The 24,856-nt window shown below is 41.1% G+C and overlaps 1 protein-coding gene across 1 annotated transcript in view; it reads left to right on the plus strand.

Annotated features, from left to right (window-relative positions):
• drosha (drosha ribonuclease III) overlaps window positions 1-24,856 on the plus strand; it is a 177,703-nt gene that overhangs the window by 138,873 nt on the left and 13,974 nt on the right. The window contains exons 26-31 of the mRNA XM_059945237.1: window positions 422-527; window positions 2,184-2,325; window positions 6,939-7,021; window positions 7,549-7,652; window positions 12,811-12,903; window positions 22,496-22,542. Coding sequence (XP_059801220.1) covers window positions 422-527; window positions 2,184-2,325; window positions 6,939-7,021; window positions 7,549-7,652; window positions 12,811-12,903; window positions 22,496-22,542 — 575 coding nt within the window. The remainder of the gene's footprint in view (window positions 1-421; window positions 528-2,183; window positions 2,326-6,938; window positions 7,022-7,548; window positions 7,653-12,810; window positions 12,904-22,495; window positions 22,543-24,856) is intronic.

Consider the following 24,856-nt stretch of genomic DNA (forward strand, 5'->3'; position numbering starts at 1 on the left):
TCAGCACACAGTTGGCATTTGTTAGATGCTTTTCCGTAATTTGTATTGACACAGGTTTCACAGTAGCACCACGTATAAAGTCGTATAAAGTATTTAATCCTAGATATGTCATAATGTCCTTAAGGGTGCTTTTAATCTGCACAATAGTTTGCTCTGTTCATTTGCAGGAATGTCAGATAAAGGAAAATAAATTGAACTTTATGAATAGAGCTGTACAACACAAGATTCTGCTTTAATCAGAGATGTAAAGAACAGTCTTTGGATGCTTATGAAGCTAGTCAACAGTCATTTTTAATTGTGTCCTAAAAGCTCTTTGGTCCATGTAATTACAGAGACCCAGCATAATTTGAGTGCTTTTCAATTTAATTTGTTGTTTGCTTAGCACTCATTGATTTTCTCAGTATTGATCTTTCTTTTGCAGGGGTCACAATCAGAGGATGGAATTCCTTGGAGACTCTATAATGCAATTGGTAGCTACTGAATACTTATTCATACACTTCCCAGACCACCACGAGGGCCACTTAACGGTGAGACACACACAAGCCATTATTATTTAAATTAATATCTTATTAGGATCTAAGCTTTGTGCCAGACCTCTGTAACTTTTCTCAAAGGTACTTATTTATGCCCTGTCACGCCTACTGTGGGTCATAACCTACCGACAGATGCTGGCCAGAGTTCCCTGTCCTGGGTTTGTCTTTCAAGTTGTCTCCAAGATTAGCCTGTGCCCTTTCTCTTCCAGGGATGAGGGGTTTGGGGCTCCTCTTTGCATTTCTGTAGGACTGGGTTTTTACAGGCTCGGGGTTGTTCGTCCCATGCCCAACCCTCCTTCCTTTCACAGCTGGGCTGGGGAACATCCTTGGCGGAGTTATCTTTTCTCATCTTTGGCATAAATTAACGACTTCAATCAAAGCTCCTCGCACTTTTTGCAGGATTGAAATGTTTTGTAAATCTTCTTCTAAAATAAGTCAATAAAAATAATTATGATGCAATGTAAAATTTTAACATCTAGCTTACTCGAAAATTCTTATGATGGGTGACCACCTCCATTTACTTTATTTTTTTATTTCCTGTTTTATCTCACTGTTTGTATTTTCATTATCAATTCTTAGTCTGCGATTTTTATTGAACTTGTTGCTCTGCCACTGGCCTCTCCCGCCAGGGATGATGAAGTGGTGTGTCTGTCCAGCTTTCCCTGCTCTCTCTGTTTTTGTTCCTTGCCCGTAGCGATTGGGATTCTTCATTTTTGATATTCAGTTCTCAGTTTTGATGTTCAGTTAACAGCGGAGTGCAGTGAAAGAGATTATTATTAAAAGATAATTACTGGGTGAATGTTTATAAGTGAAAAGGGGCATTATATCTCAAGCTTTTGTTTATTTATCCAGTGCCAGCTTGCACAGGAACTACAGTGGATCGTAATAAGCCATGTGTGATGCCAGAGAGCATGTCTTGTTTCCAACCAGCATCCATGGGTTTGCAGTTCCATTATATCCACAATCATTTTTTTTAAATGGGTACAATGTGGTACTTGTAGTTATTTTTTGTTTATCAATTAGCTTTCTTCCCCACCCTTTGTTTTGCCCTCTACTCCTGATTTTACCAGAACTTTGTCTGTTCTGAGACATTTTCTGGTTCAGACTCTGGTCACTTCAGTCAGCTTGCTGTGTAACTTCGGGGGCAGTTTGCCTCGCCCTGGTTACTGGATGCTATGGGTTTGCTGCAGGAGTCCGGGTAAGTAGTGGAAGTGCACCTTTACGGTGGTACAGACGGAAATCGTGACGCGTGCTTGGCGTGGTGTCTTTCCTTCGGGTTCATTTGTTCCAGAGCCACAGAAATCTTACTAAAAAGTCTGAAGGAAAAGTAAAAAATGCTGGAAGCAGACTGCACTGACCTGAAGCATGAACTCAGTTTCTAGACATCAAACCAGGAGTTTTTCACTTCTCAATACGGGATGACATTATGTACAAGAAACTACAGCCATTCAGAAATTGCTAAAGAGTGTTCTAATGAATGAATTTCAATTAGAAATGCCCTCTTTCTATGCAGATGCTGGTAGACTTGTTGAGTGTTTCCAGCATTTCCTGTTCTGTTTCTGCATTTCCATTATCTAGCTTTAGCTTAATACTGAATGTTGGAGGGAAGTGGTTGTAACTGTGCTCCTGCTGGGATTGTTGTCGTTGCAGCTGCTGCGAAGCTCCCTGGTCAACAACCGCACGCAGGCCAAAGTAGCAGAAGAACTGGGTATGCAGGACTTTGCCATCACAAATGATAAAACCAAAAGGCCTGTAGCGCTCCGAACCAAGACCCTGGCTGACCTTTTAGAATGTGAGTGCTTTGTGTACGTCGTGTTACATAAGCAGAACATCACTTTCTGATCTCATACAAGTCTATACTAAATGCTTTATTTTTGTTTCATTCAAATGCTCATTGAAAGCTATTGAATCTTGAAAGACCTTGATAGAGTGGTTGTGGAGAGGGATGTTTCCTGTAGTGGGGGAGTCTCGAATCGGAGGGCACAACCTCAGAATAGAAGGGCGTCCCTTTAGAACAGAGAGCAATCTGGGGTCCATGGACCCCTTGCTTAATGGTATTGGTCCATGGCAAAATAAATGTGTGGAACCCCTGAGCTAGATGCTGGGTGAATCTGTGGAATGTGCTACGGGTGGCTGGGCGGGGCAAGTCATTGGGTATATTTAAAGTTGAGCTTGGTAGGCTCATGCTTAGTCATACAGTGAGAAGGAAGGAGTTGTTCTGATAAAGCGGGATTGACAGAACAGACTCAATGGGCCGAATTGCCTAATTCTGCTCCTGTGTCTTATGGCTTAGTGGATGACACTCCTTCCTCTGTGTTGGAAGGATAGAGATTTGCTTCTCACTCCAGAGTGCAAAAATACGGGCTGATGTTCCATTGGTCTGCAGCTGGAGATGCCTTCCTTCATGTAAGAAGTTAAACCCAGGCCCATTCTGCCTCGTGGGCGGATCATAAAACACCTCATGACAACTCTTCGAAGGAGAGCGGTGAGGATATCTCCGGTTCCTAGGCCAATATTCATCTCTCTCCACATCACCAAATTAGATTATCTGTTTGCTACTTATGGGAGCTTACTGTGTTCTACTCAAACATAATGTCTCATTTCCTACATTACAATAATGGCTGTACTCCACTGCCTGCAGAGGTGACACAAGGAGGGCTGTCAAAGGTTTATTTTTTTCCCTGTATCTCTTTTAATTCATAAATATATGCTGATTCCTGAAGCCATGCCCAACTTGTAGTATTTTATGCACAGTAATCTGAGGAAAATCGCGCAGAAGGTTAGGCTGTTCACGGTAAAGTAAAAGCTTTATGACTCTCTGCCTGTTGTACATGAAAGTTATGATGTGAGAAATCCACCATCTTCCATTTCAAAGTACATTTGCGGCCAAAGTTTGTTTGATAATGCTCCTTTGAAGCATCTTAGTGTGTTTAACAGTGTTAAGGGTGCTATATGGATGTTGTTAAATAACCAGCTTAAATTTTAAAGGAAGGTATTGTATCTAATCCAGAGAGAGGATTCAGGGAAATACAGCTTTCACACAGCCATCTCTTGTGATCTTGCTTGCACTGCCTATAAAGGTGGTGGAAGCAGCTTCATTCATCACTGTCAAAAGAGAATTGGATGCATACTTAGTTGCACAGGAAAAGAAAACAGGGCTCTGCTGAGGAAAGAGTGGCGTAGGAGTGGGATTAATTGGCTCTCTCTCTCAAAGCACTGGCATGTGTGATAGGCTAAGCAGTGTTCTGCGTTGCCATGGTTTCTGCAATGCGAAAAGGGCATTCTGATACCATTGCAAGGGCATATTTAGGATGCCACCCGTTGAGTGTGGAGTTGAAGGAGGGAATGGGGTCAGGAGGTGGTGAATTGCAACTGAAGGACAGAGGCCAGTGGTCTCGTGGGAAATCTAGGCTCTTGCCATAGCTAAATTCCGCATTTTCATAGTTGCTAATTTAGTGAAATTGTTTTATGATTGTCACATGACTGTGGTACAGTGGGGAAAAAAGTGACTTGTATACCGTCCATACGTTCATTGAGGTAATGCAAGTTTAAACAATAGCAGAGTGCAGAATAAAGTTTTATAGGTAGATAGTAAGGGGCAAGGTCACAACCGGGTAGATTGTGAGGTCAACAGTACATCAAGTTGTACGAGGGAACCATTTGAGGCTCATGATAGTCAGATAGAAGCTGTCCTTAAGCCTGTGGTGCATTCTCTGAGGATTTTGTATCTTTGGATCAAAGACTTTTGATGATGGTGGCTGCTTTACCAAAGCAGTGAGAAGAGTAGACAGGGTCCATTGAGGGGAAACTTGTTTCCCTGACCGTACTGAACCATGTTCACAGCTCCAGATTTTGTAGTCACGGGCAGAGCAATTGTCATGCCAAACCATGATGCATACAGATAGGATGCTTTCTGTGGTATATCTATAAGAATTGATGAGGGTCATAGAGAGGTACAACACAGAAACAGGCTCCTTGGCCCATCTAGTCCACACCAAAACCATTTAAACTGCCTACTCCCAAACAACTTGCACTGAGGACCATAGTTCTCCATATACCATTACTATCCAGGTACCTATCCAAACTTTTCTTAAACGTTGAAATCGAACTCGGATGCACCTCTTGTGCTGGCAGCTCATTCCACACTCTCACGAGCCTCTGAGTGAAGAAGTTTCCCGTCGTGTTCCCTTAAACTTCTCACCTTTCACCCTTAACCCATACCTCTGGTTGTAGACTCACCCAAACTCAGTGGAAAAAGCTTGTTTGCATTAACCCTATCTATACCCCTTATAGTTCTGTATATCCCCATCAAATCTCTCAATCTTCTATATTCTAAAGAATACAATCCTAACCTATTAAATCTTTCCTTATAACTCATAACTTTACTATAACATGCAAATTTCTTTAGCAATCTGAGGAAGTAGAGGCGCTGGTGAGCTTTCTTGGCAATGGAGTCGGTGTGCTTAACTAGAACAGGCAATTAGTGATGTTCACATCAAGAAACTTGATACTCTCAACCCCCTCAACCTCAGCACCGTTGATGTACAGTAAACAAGAGCATGTGTACCATAACCTCCCATTCTCCTCTTTCCTGAAGTCAATTACTGGCTCTTTTGTTTTACCAACATTGAAAGGTTGCTGTCATGACATCATGCTCTTCATTTACTTCCTCTTCTTTGACTCATCATTATTTGAAACACGGCCCTCTGTAGTGGGGCCATCTACAAAATTTGATGGAGGTCTACTCTAAAGAGCACGTTTGGTTAAAATTTACCTTTTATGGTGGAGAAGAAGTCGTTTTTAAACAATACAACACTGACACACAGGGTAAAGTCTATCATTGGTTGCTGGTATTGGTCAGCAGTTGTATTTAACCTGGAACGCATTTGATTCCATTGGAAATGATAGAGTCAAATGCATGGGAATGAGGCAGATAAAGAGTGCACACACTTAATATTGGCGACCAATGACCAGTTTCAACTCTATTGAAGCCCTACTTTCTACCCACTACCACCCCCACTCCCCCCCCCGTTTCCCCTTCTCCCAACCCAGTCCCCCCTGCTCCGTACCATCTGTTGTAGTTACAAGGTCTGGGGTTGGTATACAAGAGACCGCCACTTTTCACACTGTTAGCAGGGATCATGTTGAGCCCAACCCATGCTTCAGGTTCACAGCTTCCAGTGCCTGCTGCCAGCGTCATCCACAAAGTCTCAGAGGCTTCCTTCATAGTTTTCAAATGTGTCTGATTATCTGAGATATTGAAAATAATAGTAGCGCATTTAAATACTTAATGTGAATATAGAATTATTTTAAGCTGCATTCGCTATGTTACTTAATTGTAACATTAAGAACATTTCAGGTTTTTTTTAATATAAAACAAACTGCCTCCCTTCTGGGGCCTTCTTTATCTAGGTTGGCGACACTGTTGACTGAATGGGGCCAGGCTAAATGCCCAGATAAGCGTGGCCTAAAACTGAGGGGACTAATGTGACATGTATTCACTGCCTCGCTCGGTGCATTATGGAGCTGCTGCTAGATTTGGTGCTTTGAGAACAGTCTGGCTCAGTGTATTGGCACTCAAACAATGGCTGCCGTTAAGGTACACATGTTCAGTAAGAGCATGAGGTGACAGGATGTTCTTGTAGGGGTATCCCCACAAACTTAAAGGTGTGTCTGAAACTGATCTGTCAACTTCTATTTTTCTTTTGAACATAGATGTTTCTTTAATTTTTGAATGCTGGCAAATAGAACATCAACTTAAGAGGTCAAGATGCTGGGATCTTTAGCAGGTTTGAGTAAGACCCAGGGACATAGGTTTGAGTGGTTGTACTCTGTAGTCAGGGAGTGGTGAATCTGTGGAATTCTTTGCTACAAGCAGCTGTGGAGGCCAAATCTTTATTTATATCTAAGGCAGAAGTTGATAGATTCTTGATTGGTCAGGGCATGAAGGGATATGGGGAGAAGTCAGGAGATTGGCTCTGAGAGGAAAATTGGATCAGTCATGATGAAACGGCAGAACATTCTTGATGGGTGAGATGGCCTAATTCTGCTGCTATATCTCAATGCGTTATCGTCTCATGATTGGAAGGAAAGTGTTATAGCTTGGAGTGACGTTGAGATCTGGAACTCACAAAGTGAAAAGGTGGTCAAGGTAAAAATCCTCAACAGTTTGCAAATGCTCCTGCGCAAAGATTCGATGGGCTGAAACTTGTAAAACTGTACACTGTGAGCAAGGAAGTGGCTTGAGACTCCAGGTGGTTTTCATACATCAGGGACACGATGAACTGAATGGGCTCATTCAGCGCTGAATACAGTATACCCGTGACTGTGGGGAATTCAACCGATGCACCGTGGTCAACAGTAATAATGTGTCATTGTTAAAACTTAATTTTCTCTTTTACTTAGCATTCATAGCTGCACTTTATATCGACCAGGACCTGGATTATGTCCGCACTTTCATGAACGTATGTTTTTTCCCAAGACTGAAGGTCAGTACATTTCAATGTATACCTTCTTGCTGTTGTGGAAATCTTTGCATCTGACATAATATTGCAGATCAATTTCAAACTTGTGCGTCAGTATTTGGATCTCCAATTGAAAAAAGATTTTATCACCATGTATGAACTTCAGAATTGTGCGTCTCATTTTAATACCAACCTGCGACGTTTTCTGACAATTTGCAGATGTTAATGCTGCTGCCAGTAGAGCATAACAATAATACTTGTAAACCAGCATTTTCTTCAGTGTACTTGTGCTTTTTATTTCCCTGTGGTATTCTTTGTGGCAAGGTTCCCAGACAGATGCATGTAAAACTATATAGAATTGGTCTGAATCCTAGACTGTTTTGGTGTTACTGTGTTACCTATGTCCTATCACTTGTTTGCTTCAGAAGATAAAACCTTATATGTTAAGTGTGCAAAGGTTATGTTTGATGGAAAAGATAAAGTGAACAAGTTAAGTCAGTCGACATGCACAGGTTTTAATTTTTAATGGCCTTTCTTTTATGTTGCTGCAGGAGTTTATACTGAACCAGGATTGGAATGACCCCAAGTCTCAACTACAACAATGTTGCCTGACCCTCAGAACAGAGGGGAAAGAGCCCGACATCCCTCTGTACAAGTGAGTTTTATTATGTGGAGCGAATGCAAATGCTTTTGTTTTGTGAAGATCATTAACTATAAGGCGAGATTATAAATTTTCTTCTGTGCCTGTCTGCATCACCAGAATTATTGCATTCCTCTCTGGTCTAATATACTTCAGATTCAAGGAGGATTGCTGGAGCATAACTAAATTGTTATTAAATTATTTGTAATCAGAACCCTTAGTAGTGTGATTATTCTGAAATATTTTGGAATGCAACGCTGAGATGGGTAGCCTCTATAGACCATGTATATCTCACATCAACTTTAGCAGATGAAGATATGAGGGAAGTGGTTGTGTTCCCAGAATTAAGCACCAACTAACCATTGCAAATGTTTTAATGCAATTTTGAGTATTTTTATCCCCTAAAAACAAATTAACATGGAAAAATTATTAGGCAGTGTGTTTTTCTTTTCCCTATTAAGGCCTCACTGGAGTCATTAATGGCAAATTGATATAGTATTCCACAGTTGTACTGTCAAAACAAGAGTAAATATTTCATTCCAAGTCTAGCTTTATGCAAGGTTTTGTAGCAAAGAGTAAGGTATTTAAATATTGCAGATTTTGATCTGGAATTGTAGATCTTGTCAAAACTATGAACCATGTATTACCAGCATCCCATGTTTTATTCACTCCAGCCACATGAGGATCTACATGTTTCCACTTTACCACTCACAGTTAATTGTAACAAGTTCAATTTTCATAAGATTTGTTCTCCAAAGCTTAGCCTTGACTGAACTGTAAATCAAATCATTAAGTTGGACTCAGTTACATGGAAGTAAAGCGTGTCTTCAGGGACTGTGTTCGGCTGTAGTCTGATGAATCACTCTGAGATATTTGCCTTCTCGTTATTAGCTAAAACGTTGTCTGACTGGAAACCATTTTAATAAGTGAACATTGCTAATAGAAGATCATTTTAAAAGTTAAACCTGATGAAAAAAATTAAACATTTCCTGACTGTAGGACTATTTAAGTGCTTACATTCCAATACGGTGATGATCAAATCTGAGGTCAGCCTGTAGTGTTTAGTTAGGCATGTGAATGTGAAGGAAATAGGAAGATACAGACATTGCGTGGGCAGAAGTGATTAGTTTAGTTGGCTATTTGGTTACTAATTTAATTGGTTCAGTATAACATGATGGGCCGAAGGGACTATTGCTGTGATATACTGTTCTACTGGCGATCTAACAATATATCATCTGACTCTGCATCCAAAGCCTTCATATGTCTTTGTTACGTCTAGATGTGCTTGCTTCATTATTCTCAAAGCAGGCTTCAAAATATATCTTAGTTAACACTGGTCCATTTATCCCTTCACCCCCTGTGCTGTCTCCATTGATGCCCCGTCCAGCAACACTTTGGAGTTTAACTCTTTCTTCCTTGTTTTTCGAATGCTTTGTTTTGGCTGCCCTTCTGCATGGGGAGCCTCTCGGCTATTTAAATTCCTCCCTCCTCACCTTCCGATCACCCCTCAGTTTGAAGCTGTTTGGAACTGTCTTGGCCATGTTCGGAATATTCAGTTCTACTCGTTCTGTTCTGGAAGGGTGTGTGGAGAGGGTGCAGGCATGGTTCAGTAGGATCCTGTCTGGGTTAGAGAGTGTTAGCTAGAAGAAGGGGTTGGACAGATTTGGATTGTTTTCTTTGAAATGTCTCATGGAAGACCTGGTTTGTTTGTTAAATTATGAGGGACGCAAGATTAGGTAGATAGTCAAAGTCTCTTTCCCAGGGCAGACGGGAACTACTAGAGGGCATAGCCAAGGTGAGAGGAGGGGAGGTTTTAGAGATTTGTGGAGCAGATTTTTCTTAAGCAAAGAGAGGTAGTTAGCTGAAATGCAGGGGTGGAGGAAGGAGACACAATCTAAGAGAGCTGCAGACAGAAGCATGAATGTGAAGGGAGTGGAGGGATAAGGATCATATGCAGGCAGGTAGGATTATTTTCATTTGGCTTCATGGTTGGCACAGTCATTGTGGGCCAAAGGGCCTGTTCTGGCACTATACTGTTCTGTGTATACGTTCTTTAACATTTTATAATTGGCTTCTGTGTCTTTGATTTAACATTCTAAGCTGTAGTTCCTTTACTCATTCCCTCAACCTTGAGCTCTCTCCTCTGTTAAGCCACTTTTAAGGCACCATTTAAAATTATATGTGATAATATTCCTGTGAAGTGCCTTGGGAAATTTTACTGTGTTCAAGGAAGTACGGTGATTGACTCTTAACTGCCTGCTGGAGTGACATAGCAAGGCACTCAGTTGTATCATTAGAATAAGAATAAAGCTGAACCAACCGCCCAGCTTTCACTTAGAAGCTGATTCTGGACATAGCAGGCTGCTCCCAACCTTGTCGACTCTCAGAATCCTTCTCACGAACGCTTGGTGACTGATCACTAATTGGGAAGCTGTCCCACAGACTTGTCGAGCAACAGCCTGACAATCACACTCACAGACTCTGCCTTAGCAGACAAGGTACCAGATTTCAGATCTGTTGCTTCTGTGCTGATGACAAAGTTGGTTTCAAGGCTCATCACATTTCAAATCCTTCTTTCTGTGTTTCTGTAAAGCTGTAAATTGCATGCAAAAATGAGCATTTATTCCATTGATCGAGGGGAATATAGACTTTTAATTTTTTTCCCCAGTTGTCATGTTCCTTGTCATTTTTAAAATATATAAGTCAGTCCTACTGCCTCTATATCAATAGATACACATTTTTTTTTTCTGATTTTTGTCTCTCTCTTTGCTATTTTCCTTTATGGCTGTAGGTTGAAATAACTCAGTGCTTTAATTCAGTGCTCACCAAACTTTTTGTAATGCCCCACTTCAGGGGTTTATTTTATGCCCTTTCTTCGTGATTCTGCTCTTGAATTCTTTACAAGACTCTCCCGAATCCAATAGGCTGATAGACTCAAAGAATTTTGCAGCAAGAAAATAGGCCCTTCGGCCTAACTTATCCATACTGACCACTGAGCTGTTGCATGCATGGCCCATATCCCTCTAAACCTTTCCTATACGTGTATCTCTTTGAATGTCTTCTAATGGTTGTAATTGTACTCGCCTCACTGATTCCCCTGGCATTTCACTCTTTACACCCCCTGGCCATCTGTGTGGAAAAACCTACTCATCTGAACTCCTTTAAATCATTCCCCTCACTTTGCTTTCTAACTTTAGACTTCCCTACCTTGGGAAAAAGACTGTGATTATCCTCCTCCTTGATGCCTCTCATGATCTTGTAAACCCCAATGAGGTCACATTACAGCCTGCTATGCTCCATGGGAAGTAGTCCCAACCTATCCAATCTCTCCTTACACCTCACACAGCGCAGTAACACTGCAGTTAATGCAATCACTTCACAGATCGCCGATCGGAGTTCGATTCCCACCGTCTGTGAAGTGCTCATATGTTCTCCTTATGACCCCTTGAGTGCTCTAGTTCCATAAGACATGGGAGCTGAATTAGCCATTCGTCCCATCCAGTCTGCTGCACCTTTCCATCATGGCTGATTTATTAACCCTCTCATGCCCGTTCTCCTGTCCTCTCCCTGCAACCTTTGATGCCCTTACAAATCACCCTCAGATTTAACTATCCCCAGTGACTTGGCCTCCACAACTCAAAGGTGTAGGGTTAGGATTAGTAAGCTGTGGGCATGCTATTTTGACGCCAGAAGTGTTGCGACATTTGCGGCACAATCCTTGATGATTTGATTTGATGCAAGTGCACATTTGGATGTACATGTGACAAAGCTAATCTTTATCTTTAAACTCTGCAATCCCAGCAACATCCTTATGAACCTTTTCAGCGCCTTCTCTAGTTTAATCACATTTTTGTAAATAGCTTGCCAACCAGAACTTTGCATGATACACCAAGTGTGGTCTCACCAGCTGCAATATATTCAAGTGTGTCATACATCTTCACCTGTCTAACTTTGTTGCCAATGTCAATGAAGCTAAGTTCTGTTCCCCTAGTTCCTTCTGTTCTGCAACGTTCTCAATGGCCCTGTCATTTACCTGTAAGTCCTGCCTTGGCTTCACTTCACACTTGTGCTAAATTCCCTCTGCCTGTTTTGCCAATTGATCCTGATCCTGTTCCAGCTTCCTTTATTGTCCATTACACTGCCAATTCATTGTACTCTGGGGATTCCTGGTATTCCCAGCTGATTTATGCCTCTTTATTTTTGCTGTCCAGACCATCATTATCCCTCATTAACTGGAGTTCCCTTATCCTGCCATCCTGCACTTCTCTTAATTGGAACTGGAATTAGTTTGTTGTAATGCTGAGGAACAGTGAAAAGCTTGTCTTGCATACATACTGTTCATACAGTTCAATTCATTACTCAGTGTATTGAGGTAGTGAGAGGTTAAAAACAATAACAGAGTACAGAATAAAGTGTTACAGTCACAGAGAAAATGCAGTGCAGGTAGACAGATAGATGCAAGTTCATAACGAGGTAGATTGTGAGATACAGAGTCCATTTTATAGTATTAGTGAACCATTTAATATCTTGTAACAGTGGGGTAGAAGTTTAACAGAAGCTTCCCTCAAAGTTCAAGGTAAATTTATTATCTTAATATAGCTCACCATATACTACCCTGAGGTTTATTTTCTTGCAGGCATTCACAGAAGAACAAAGAAATACAATAGAATAAATTAAAAATATAAATACTGACAGGCAACTAATGTGCAAAAGAAGCTAAATTGTGCAGATACTAATAATAAGTAAGTAAATATATAATACTGAGAACATAAGTTGTAGAGTCCTTGAAAGTGAGTCCATGCATTGTGTTGAGTGATCAGTTCAGTATTGAAGTGAACAGTCCTTTTACCTGCTGGCAGCCCCTACCATTCAATCTTCGCATGCTCCTGTCTAATGCCAACAAAGTTAGCCTTGCCTCAATTTAGGACTTTGACCTGCGGACCAGCTTAATTCTTTTAGGTTGACCTAAGAACTTGCTGAGGTCCACTTTGTGGTTGCATAGGATTAATTGTGTAGATGCACTGCTTGTGCATGGGGATTCTTCAGGTTTATTAAGTCTGCGTTCTCAAATGTGCAGTGAATGATCTGCTTTGCTTTCCCAAGCTGTCTGAATGAAGGTTTTGTTTTAAAATGTTTGATTGAGAGCTATTAAGTTTATATATTGTTTTCTCAGGATTCTTCAGACAGTGGGACCATCTCATGCCAGGACATACACTGTAGCTGTATATTTCAAAGGAGAGCGGATTGGCTGTGGTACAGGTCCAAGGTATGTCTTTATAAATACTGAGGCATTATTTTGATAGTCTTTTATTCAGCAGGGATATAACACAATAATCATTGACTTGCAGAGCAATAAACCAAAGGTCAATGGAATACTTATGAACTCACCATGATCAGAAAATTATTCAGTCTGTCAGCCATGCTAGTTGCTAGCAGAACAATTCCATCAAACCCATCGTCTCTGCTCCTTATTTCCATGTGGCTCTGCAATATATTCTCTATCACATGTGCATCAACTCATCTTTGATTCTTTTACCACTTATCTATTCCAAGGAATAATATGGCAACCAATTAACCTACCAGTATTTCTTTGGAATGTGGGAGGAATCCCAGTCAGTCACAGAATATGCACTGTAGGAGCAATGCATCTGTTCTCTATCTGCATTGGACTCTCTGTTGCATGTTTATTATGTTTATAGTGGTAACTAGTTGCATGAGTGGAGCCGTGGTAAAAACGAAGGGAATAAGTTTCGTCTCCATGATTTGTTCTTGGCAGCTTGTAGTAGCTTGCATCCGTCGGTCAGGATCAACCATGGATGTTGCATCCTAGGTGTCTAGATGCACAGGCCTGGGTAGTACGATATGGAGAGTAAGCTGTTGCCCATGTAGCAAACTCCCCTTCTCCACGCATCTAATGAACCCAAAGGACGGCAGAGACCGATACAGTTTGGTACCAGCAGCGCCAAGAGGAGCTGCCAATCAGCGTTGACCTCAATGCAGGACTGTGTTAGGGACTTCAGCTCTGGATTTTTCCCTTGGTGTTTACTCCCAAAGCCTCCCAAATGTGTGTGTAACTGAATTATCAATAGCCTGTAAACATTTAATTGCAGTGGAGTAACAGCATAGACCCCTGTAAAATGTACGGAGAGTATTTGCCCAGTTGTACTGGGCAGGCCCATTGATTGGGGATGTATTTTATTGCTGTTGACGTGAAATGCCATTTTGGCATTAGTTGGACTAAGTCTGGCTATGTGTTCCAGATTGCCGCCTGCAAGTAGTCAGAACCAGCCACAGCTTTTCTCCTGTGATTGTGTTTAATTAGTGTAGGTGTGAGGTTTCAAAGTTCCCAAGAGACTCCCACAGCTCAACAGCAATGTATTTATCTTCATTCTCACCTTTTTAATAGCATTGCCTTTACTCTGCCTTCATTGCTTTGTTAAGAATAGTTTACCTGAGAGGAGTGCGTTGTAATCCTGGCCTAGTGCCTGTACATATCTCGTATAAAATCCCACCTTCTAGCTGCTTTGGACCTTTTCTAGTTGGCCTGCCACTCAAACTGGTATGCCAATGGAGAGCATTACACTGGTCCCCCGGGGAGAACGTTCTAACTGGCTGTAGCACCATCTGCTACTGCACGGGATTGAAATTAGCTGTGGAAAGTTGTGAACTCAGTCGGCTCAATCTTGGGACTGTCCTCCGCACCATCCAGGACATCTTCAAGGAGCAATGCCTCAGAAAAGCAGCATCCATCGTTAAGGAGCCCATCACCCAGTACATGCCCTCTTCTTATTGCTGCCATCAGCGGGGGAGGTACAGAAGCCTAAAGGCACACACTCAGTATTTCAGGAATAGCTTCTTCCCCTCTGCCAACAGATTTCTGAAAGGGTATTGAACCCATAAATGCTCCCCTCTTTCTTTTCTATTTTTCTCTCTCTTTGCACTACTTTTTTAATTTAACTTTTAAAAAACATGTATAATTATTACTGAAATTTACAGTTATTATGTATTGCAATGTACTGCTGCTTCATAATGACAAATTTCGCAACATATTCCAGTGATAATAAACCTGATTCTGATTTTGTTGATGCCATAGCATCAGCCCTCCACTCTGTCCTGTCCCACTCAGAAAATTATGCCTCATATGGCGGGATGTTGTTCATTGATTTCAGATCAGCGTTTAAGACAGTCATCCCCCAGAGGCTGTTGTGTAAACTGTCTTTGTTGGGAATCAGCACCCCTCTCCGTAACTGGATCTTGGTCTTCCTCCAGTCAACCTGAGTTGGCAGCAACATCTCAAGCTGAGCACGACTGCTCCCCGTGGTTGTGTGCCAAATGGTCTGCTGTTTACGCTGCTGACTCATGATTGCAGTGCCAGATTCAACTCAAACATCATCATCAAGTTCGCTGATGATACGACAGTGGTCAGTACAATGATGAGCCGGCATGCAGAGAGGAGGCAGAGGGCCTTGTCAAATGGTGTGAGAACAACAACTGGAGTCTCGGTATGGACAGTTCAAAAGAGATGATTGTGGACTTCAGGAAGGCACAGGTTGACCACCCTGCATTGCACCATCAATGGACCTTGTGGAGAGAGTGAAGAGCAACAAGTTCCTTGGTGGATACATATCGGACAAACTTATCTGGACCTGCAACAACACCTCACTGCTCAAGAAGGCACAGCAGCTTCTACACTTTCTGAGGGGATTGAAGTGTGCAAGGCTCCCTGTCCCCGTTCTAACAACTTTCTACAGGAGCACCATCGAGAATGTCCTGTATGGCTGCATCATTATGTGATAAGGAAGCCGCGAGACATCAGACCACAAAAACCCGCAGTAAATAGTAAAAACTGCTCAGAGGATCACTGGACTCGTCCTTTCGTGTTTGTGACATTTACTGGGAGTGTTGCAGATGAAAGGCCCAAAGCATTGTTGAAGATCCCTACCACCCATCCCACAATCTCTTAGACCCACTACCCTCGGGAGGGAAGTACAGAAGCATCAGGATTAGGACCACTTGACTGTGTAACAGCTTCTTCCCTCAAGCTGTGAGACTGATGAGTACCCTGCCCCGACCAAAGTCTTGTCACAAGGACAATGAGCTGTTAACTGTTCACCTGTGCTGCACTTCGTGCATTTGGGGTTATATTTTATTAACTTACTTACGTCCGGAGAAGCATTGTTGTATATACGTACAATCAGATGACAGTAAACTTGAACTTGATTCTTCTGAAACTAAGAAGTTCTGCAGATGCTGAAAATCCAAAGCAACACACACAAAACTCAGCAGGTCAGACAGCAACTATGGAAACGAAGAAGCAGTCAGCGTTTCCGGCCGAGACCCTTTAGAACTGGAAAGGAAAGTGGAAGATGTCAGAATAAAAAGGTGGGGGAGAGGAAGGAGGATGGCTAAAAGGTGAGAAGTGAAGCCGGGCGAGTGGGAAAAGTAAAGAGTTGGAGAGAAAGGAATCTGATAGGAGAGGAGAGTGGACCATTGGAGGAAGGGCACCAGGGGGAAGGTGATAGGCATGTGAGAAGAGGTAAGAGGCCGGAGTGGGAATAGATTAAGAAAGGAGAGGGAGGGAATTTTGTTTTTAACCGGAAGGAGAAATTGATATTCATGCCATTAGGTTGGAGGCTACCCAGATGGAATATAAGGTGTTGCTGCTCCACCCTGCGGGTAGCATTATGTTGGCACAAGAGGAGGCCATGGACCAACATGTTGGAACAGGAATGGGAATGAGAATTAAAGTGTTTGGTCAACAGGAAGTTCGTTTCTCACAGTGGAGTGGAGCTGCTCAGCAAAGCGGTCCCCCAATTTACAACAATGTGGTTCTCATTGATGTAGAGGAGGCTGCATCGGAAGTACCAGGCACAATAGATCGCCCCAGCAGGTTAGCAGGCGAAGTGTTGCGTCACCTGGAAAGACTGTTTGGGGCCATGAATGGAGGTGAGGGTGAATGGGCAGGTATAACACTTTGGTTGCCTGCAGAGATAATTCTTCTGAGCAGATACCAGTTGTAAATCTGTCATTCAAGTTTAAATTTAAGTTCAAGTTGAATTGTCATTCAACCATACACATCAATACAGCTAAACAAAACAGCGTTCCCCTGGGGCCAAGCTGCAAAAACAGAACCATCGCACATATAATTATGATTTCAGAAAGCATAAAAATTAAAAAAAATATAGCCCAAGACCCTGAATGTCATTGCACGTAGATTGATGGTGCCATGTTTCTACAAGAACATCCGCAATAGTTCCTCATATTACGCAGTGTAGCTGCAGTCAAATGCAGTCCAGCTTCTCTTCCACTGAGCGAACACTGGAGGGCAGCACTGACCCCAACCCAGCACAGAATCCGGCAGCACACAGCCAGCTCCGCTGTCTCCTTCCTAGGCAGCCACAGTAGGTGACCCTGAGGCATTAATGAGGCCTGGTCTGCGCCACAACCAAGGTTGTAGTAAAATTAAAAAATTAAATCTGAGTAGAATAATCTGAAATTGCCTTGAAATCCTAGTTTTGCACAGAAGATGCTGTAAAAATATCTATAAGGCACATTCAACATTTTTAATGAAAGAATAGAATGTGTTATTATTCTTTATTCTATCCATTTGTGAGCTTTGATTGTAATCATTATTGTGGCTGACAGCATGCACTGGCACTGTGAGGCAGTAACAAAATAATTGACCTTTTGAATGAATGTAATTCCTGTGCTGTTTAATTTTCTTTGACAATACTTTCTGATTCGTGAAAAGTTGCTATTGTTAAACAGGTTTGTGAAAGTATTAATGCATGCAAAAGGATCTCAGGGTTGTATATGGTGATGTGTATGTACGTTGATAATAAATTTCCTTTGAACTTTGAAAGGAGTTTTCTCCTACTGCATGCAAGGTCTTGTTTAGCCTTTCTTCGGACAACAAGTATGAGGACCTTATTTCGTTGACTGTGGAGAGAGAGAAAGGGGTCTGTGTTTTTGCATAAAATTGAAAACGCTTGAATTCTCAGGTGAAAATAATGGGGAAACTACAAGTGTTTGATGTCATTATAACCTGAAACTGACAACAATTTCTGGTACAGTACATATGTAGTGAAACGTGAATGCTGTCCTATCCCTCCAGATGTATAATCAAGGCAAATCAGTGACTTGACAGAACTTATTTGCCAACTAATTAACTGTGAAATTTCTTGAAGGTGTTATATTTTGTTGTACGAGAGATATGTGTAAGGTTCAAAGGTCATGTTCTTTGCTTAGTTACCCTTTTAGTTGCCATATCCTAATTTTATGTATAAGGGCTATAATTCCCTCATACTACATTCCCTCTTTAGAATAGATTTTAAATTGATTTTCCCATTTCAAAGTATTTGTGCATGATATTTCAGCAGCTTTTTTTATCCTATGCATGTGTTCCATTCTATATTTTGTACACGGCAAAATATTGAAAAATAGTTAATAGTTATGCATTTTTGACCTGGTTGACTGTAAGAGAATTCTTCAATTTTGTTGGTTCTCCTTTTGATTGATGACATCACTGTTGCTGGTTACCAGAACATTCGAGACTCTATGCAGATAGCAATTGACTTTAGGAAAGGGGAAGATTTTGACATTGATAATGGATTTAATTCCCCACTACCCTGAACTGATTTTACGACCTACAAACTCACTTTCAAGGGCTCTTTATAACTCATGTTCTCAGTGTTTGCACAGTTTGCCTCTTTTGCACATTGGTTGTCAGATTTTGTCCATTTATGTATTATTTTTCCCTTAAATGCCTGTAAAAAATGTATCTGAAGGTAGTGTATATACGTACTTCTGTAATAAATTGACTTTGTCGTATGAATTTGACAGGTTTTTGTGGGTCATTTTCTTTGAGACCACAGTGGGTGTCATTGCTCTGGCCCTGATTAAAGTATCTAGTGAGATATATTGAAAATAATTTGCAGCCCAGGCACAGAGCGCACAGAGAGAGAGGGAGTGAGCAAAGAGGGGAAGAGAGAGAGTGTTAATATTTCAGGTCAGTGAGAACATTTTCCGTTATTCTCTCCCTAATACATATATATGTATTGTGTATGTTGAAGCGTATGCCAAAAAGAATTTTTGCATTAGAATTGTTAGGGTAAATCGAGAGTTTTTCATTCAGTGCCATCATTCTGAGAGTGGGGCCAGTATTCAGATAATCTAACTCATAAACATTCGGGGGTTTTTTTTTGCTTTGGGAGTTGAATATTGTTCAATCTGTAAAGCAATGTACATGCAAGTTTTGTGTGAACATCGCCTTGTGGGAGTAGATAGAAAACCTGCACTTCATTCTTTGGCACATTTTAGATCCACAGATGATAAGCTTGACAGAGCAGCGCTCTATCTGTGCTGCCAGTCAAGAAATGGTATATTATTAGGTCATATGCCAAAAATGGAGGAATTCTCCTGAAAGGAGACTGGGGCCTACATCCCATGGCAAAAATGGGAGGTGATTTCATTGACACAAAATAGTTTTATAAAGGATTTGGAGTTGTATTTTCTGTGAGACTGTTGGAGACTTTGGAGTCACTACTTCAGAAAAAGAAGGCAGGGTTGAGATGAGAAAAGTCTTAAAGGGCTCAGATCTCTGCTCCTCCAGCATTTCGTGTGCTGCTCTGGATTTCTAGCAGCTGCAGTCTCTTGTGCTTATGTTGTGGATCTTTGGATTTGTTTACTTCTCGAGATGATGTTGAATTTAATGAATGCAGAGATCAATAGATCCTTGAAGGCCAAAGGAATATGGGAATAATGCAGAACGATCAACCGTGACATTGTTATGAAAGTGTGGCGACACCTGTGGACTGCCCCCAGCAAATCCTTAGGCTGTGTTGGTTGTTAACACAAACAATGCATTTCATCGTATACTTCGATATACATGTGGTAAATAAATGAATCTGAAACTGAAGGTGAGCTAACCACTGTCTCTGCCGATGTCTGTGAAAAGGCAGGTAACGTCAGGACAATATATTGCAAAGACTGCCATTGTTCCTTATCCAATATGGTATTTTTTAAAAACTTGGATTAATTGTATCATTTTCCACAGTCCTCCAATAATTCCTGTGGCCTCTGGAGAGGGGAAGGAGGAGGAATGACTAAGTTACGTTGCTAGTGCCTTCAGCTACAGAAGCAGTGGAGGAAATTATCATTGAAGAATTTGAATTGCAGTTTCACATTTCCTAACACTGCTAGCTTCATGAATTCTGCATTCAGCACTAAAATTATTTGCTGTGCCATACGAGCCTTATGTGATCATAAAAGGAAATTTGCTCACTAGATAAATTAATGAAGAAGTGTGTAAGAGCTAGAGCTGAAGGATTAGCTGTACTTCCTGCACCTTACATTTGGGAGCCGTGATTTAAACCCAATGCCTGTAAAAGCTATAAAGGTCATCACTTTAATGGTAGTTGGCTAATTCTGTAGGTGAATCAAAATCTGGTAGTTTAGCGTATTCTGTAAAGATTATAATTAGAGGACACAAAGTTATTTGCATATGCATTCTTGCAACTTCAAGTTTTTAATCATTTTGTCAGAAGGGCAAACTCAGTGTTGGATTTTTTTTTGCTCAAGATGGCTGCAGAATAAAATCTGCCTTTGAAAACGGGGACTGTCCAGAAGTATTTGTGGGTAGAACACAAAATCCTAAACTGATGATCAGTGTTCTTCAAAATTCAAATATTCAAAGTAAGTTTATTATCAAAGTACGTATATGTTGCCATATACTTTCTAACGGAGGAAATGCAGCACCCAATCAGTAAGCACCACCTCCCATGAAGAGTAATGTGATAATGTCCAGTTAAACAGCGATATCAAATGAAGAATAAATATTAGTCAGAACACAGTTTAACTCCGTAGCCATCTGTAAGATAGTGTTTGATATCTTCTACCTTCATCTGAAGGAGCAGATGGGGGCCTTGCTTTATCACATTGAGCAAGAGGCTGAAAGCAGCAAATAGAGACAAATAGTCATAAATCAGGAGGGGTGATTGATGTCAGAGTGCCACAGAGCACTACAGCACAGAGGCAAGCCCTGTGGCCCATCTAGTCCATGCTGGTGTGGGTTTCTGCCTAGTCCCACTTCCCTGCACCCGAACTACAGCCGTCCATTCCCTTCTCCTCCTTGTCCTTATCCAAACTTCTCTTAAAATGAACCTGCATCTACCATTTCCGCAGGCAGCTTGTGCCACACTTGCATCACCCTCCGAGTGAAGTATTTCCCCATCAGCTTCCTCTTAGATATTTCACCTTTCACCCTGAACCTTTGACTTTCAGTTCTTGGCTCTGCCAACCTGTGGGGAAAAGTCTGCACACATTTGCTCTATCTATACTCCTCATAATTCTTTATACTAATATAAGATCTCTTGTCATTCTCCTGCGCTCCAGGGAATAAACTCCTAATCTATTCCATTTTTCCCTGTAACTCAGGTGCTCAAGTCCCGGCAACATCTCTAAATTTTTCAAGCTTATTGATATCTTTCTTGTAGGCGGGTGACCGGAACTACACACACTGTGCCAAATTAGGGATTGTACCAATGTCTTACACACCATCCCAGTTCTAGTATTCAGTGCTAGCTCATTATGACCCTATCTACCTGTGATGCCAGGTAGATAGGGTAATAAATGTTACTGTAAATAATTGCTGTTGTGGTTTTCTTCCATTTGACGAAGAACCATAATATTTGCCTCGGCTCATAGCTACCATCTCATTTGTGCAGTGCTAAATGAGAAATGGGTCAGTATTGATAAGGAGTATTTTCCATTGAAGCTAGCGAGGCTGTCAGTGAGTTATGGGAAACGCAGATAGGGGGATGGAAAATCCAGAAGGGAAAAGTTGAGTAAGGGAATGTTGGGATGGGGGTGTGTTGGGGAATATGCAGTACCCCGGTTTTCCAATCTTTTCCAAATCTGCCTGTCTACAAAAACACGACATTTGTAAATAAATGGGGATGAGTCAGTAACAATAAACGTCCCGTTTGGAACTTATGTGGTCCCCCGCATTTCTTGATTATTCCAAGTGAGTGAGCGATAGAGATCAACAAACTTGAACCATTCTCTTTGATAGAGAGTGCACAAAATATGACGAGGAACTGGGTGTTGTGTTTCAGATGAGTTATGGCAGGAAGTGCCAATTCCCGGGTGGTTGGCTTTTCTGCTGGAAATGTGCTCAAACAATTCAAAACATCTGAATATCACCCATTATGTTAGATTTCCATGAAAAGCATGCACAATTTACTTTTTCCAATCCAATTTCTAAGCATGTCTCTTTTTGCTTCTGCCTGTCTGTTTATTTCTATTCACATTGTGCATTATCCTTTTTTTTTCTCTCAGCTTATTTTCAAGATCTCAGAACAACCTCTGGCTCACTGTACATGTATAATGGCAGTAGGGCTCTACTGCTGATAGCAATCTTCAGAAAATATATTTCCATTGAGCAAACAATAACTGATAAGTGACCATTTTGATATTTTTGCAAATTTTCAAATATCTGGTGGAGTCAGTTCAAATTATGTTGTTTCCATTTTTCATACTTCATTTTCGTGGAGGATCACTTGTGTTGTCTTTCTGCAATTAACTTATAGGATTTAAAATCATTTGCAATTGGGCTTAAAGTGCTCAATCCTATCTGTGCAATTTTATAGTCAAGTGTGTCAGTCTTCATTCTACACAATTCATGATGTTGATAATTTGTGTTCCATTATTTTCCCATCCCTAAACTACCACTTGATCCTGTGAGAAGCAAAGAAAATCTAATTCTGATGACAAATCTGAAAGCTTAATGACATACAATTCTCTGATCTTAGTCTGTGCATTACCTTGCCTTTCTTAGAACTGTGTTCTCTTTCAAATAGTATTCAACAAGCAGAAATGGGTGCTGCCATGGATGCATTGGAGAAATGTAAGTACTTTTTTTTATTACTTTTGTTGTCATTGTTCTGCTCCCAAAGTTCATAAATTTTACCGTTGGACATAAGACCATAAGATATAGGAGCAGAGCCAGGCCATTTGACCCATTGAGTCTGCTCCACCATTTCATCATGGCTGATTCATTTTCCTTCTCAGCCTCAATCTCCTGCCTTCTCCCCGTATCCCTTCATGCCCCTGACTAATCGGAATCCATCAACCTCTCCCTTTAAATGTACACAATGACTTGGCTTCCACAGCTGTCTGTGGCAATGAATTCCACAGATTCACCACACTCTGGCTGAGGAAATTCCTTCTCATCTCCATTACGTCCTTGTCTGGTCTGGGGTTGGGGGGTGGGGTCACTGCACAGGATCAAAAGAAGCTACAGAAAGTTGTAAAATTAATCAGTTCCATCATGGGTAAGTAGCTTCCATAGTATCCAAGATATCTTCAAGGAACAGTGTCTCAGAAAGACGCGGTCCATTATTAAGGACCCCCGCTATGGAGGATATGCCCTCTTCTCACTGTTACTGTCAGGACTGAGGTGCAGAAGCCTGAGCGCACACATTCTGTGGTTCAGGAACAGCTTCTTCCCCCTCTGCCATCAGATTTCTGAATGGATATTGAATCCATGAACACTACCTCACTTTTTAAAAATTATTATTTCTGTTTTTGTGCTATTTTAATTTAACTATTTAATGTACACATATATACTTAGAGTAATTAGTTAATTTATTTTTTCTCTATGGTTATCATGTATTGAATTGTACTGCTGCTGCTAAGTTCACAAATTTCATGACATATACCGGTGATATTAAAACTGATTCTGATTCTCAAAGGATGCCCCTCTATTCTGAGGCTCTGTCCTCTGGTCTTAGACTTCTCCACTATAGGAAACAACCTCTCCACATCCACTGTATCGAGGCCCTGAACTGACGTTGGACTTGAACTGATAAATGAAAAAATATGACTAAGGTGCTCAGGAAGCTCCGTGGACTGTGTAAAGCTCTCCTCGTTTGAGAGGAGTATCATTCTTGTATTCCTTTGCCAGTGATCTGTAGAAACAGATTATGTTAATCATAGACTTGATTACCTGCCTAAGAAGTATTCACAAGTAACTCACACTGCTACTAATCATTGATTAACCACTTGTCATTAACTTTAAGTTAAATGGAGATTCTGGAAAGAGTATCCTGATGCTTGAAGCTTAAGATCAGAAAATGGTGAGGTATCAAATTAATTAGCTTAAAAGAACGCAAGAGGCTGTCCAAGGAACATCAGTGTTACATTAATATAGGAGAAAATTGCCAGTTCCCTGACTTGCTTACTCGATTAATCTTTCAATTGTTTATATTCAGTCAAAATAAATATTAATGACTGTGTTGGCTCACTACACTATTAATAAATTATAATGGACTGTTATTTTTAGTTACTGTACTAACTTTTGTAGATAAGAACCTAAACGTCACTTCTGATATTTGGCTTGGCTGTTTTGCGCATTTAATGAATGCAGCTGCAAATTAATTTCTAGCTCGAAGTTTGTTGTTGGTTGGGCCATGTGTTACACTTATATCTGCTGTTGGCCTTCTTGCCCTTTTTTTTGCAACAAAGAGGAAAATCTCAGTGTAAGTGGACCTCTTCAGAAGCCTAATAATGTTGCTTTCCTAAAATGGTTTTCCTCCCTCTCACATTTGCAGCACTCAGACTGGCTGCAGACTCGCGTTTATTTTTCTTGATGTGACTTGAGTCCCACAGATCAATATTAATTATGTTACCAGACAAGTCATCCAGAAGTTTGAACTAAAAATCTAGATATGTGAGTTCAAATCCTCACTACGGTACTTAGGGAATTTTCAACCCTGAAGAGTATGATTCACTTTGGAAGATCAAATCTGAAGGCAGAATATAGGGTTAATGGCAGGATTTTTAACAGTGTGAAGGAACAGAGAGAACTTAAGATGCACGTTCATGGATTTCTCAAAGTTGAACCACAAGTTCAACTTGTTGTTAAGATGGTGTATGGTGTGTTGGCCATCATTAGTTTTAAGTTCAAGACCTGTGTAATGTTGCAGCTCTATAAAACCCTGGTTAGACCGCAGTTGGAATATAGTTTTCAGTTCAAGTTTTCTCAACACCAGCAACGATGAGACAGTCTATGGAGAAGAGGTGGAAGAGCGTGAGGCCTGGTGCCAGGCAGATAACCTCTCCCTCATTGTCAACAAGATAAAGGAGATGGTTATTGACGTCGGGAGAACTCGCACCTCTCACAACCCCTTTACATCGGCGGCACAGCAGTGGAAGCTGCG

The sequence above is a fragment of the Hypanus sabinus genome, chromosome 20 (genome assembly GCF_030144855.1).
Source record: "Hypanus sabinus isolate sHypSab1 chromosome 20, sHypSab1.hap1, whole genome shotgun sequence".
NCBI lineage: Eukaryota > Metazoa > Chordata > Chondrichthyes > Myliobatiformes > Dasyatidae > Hypanus > Hypanus sabinus.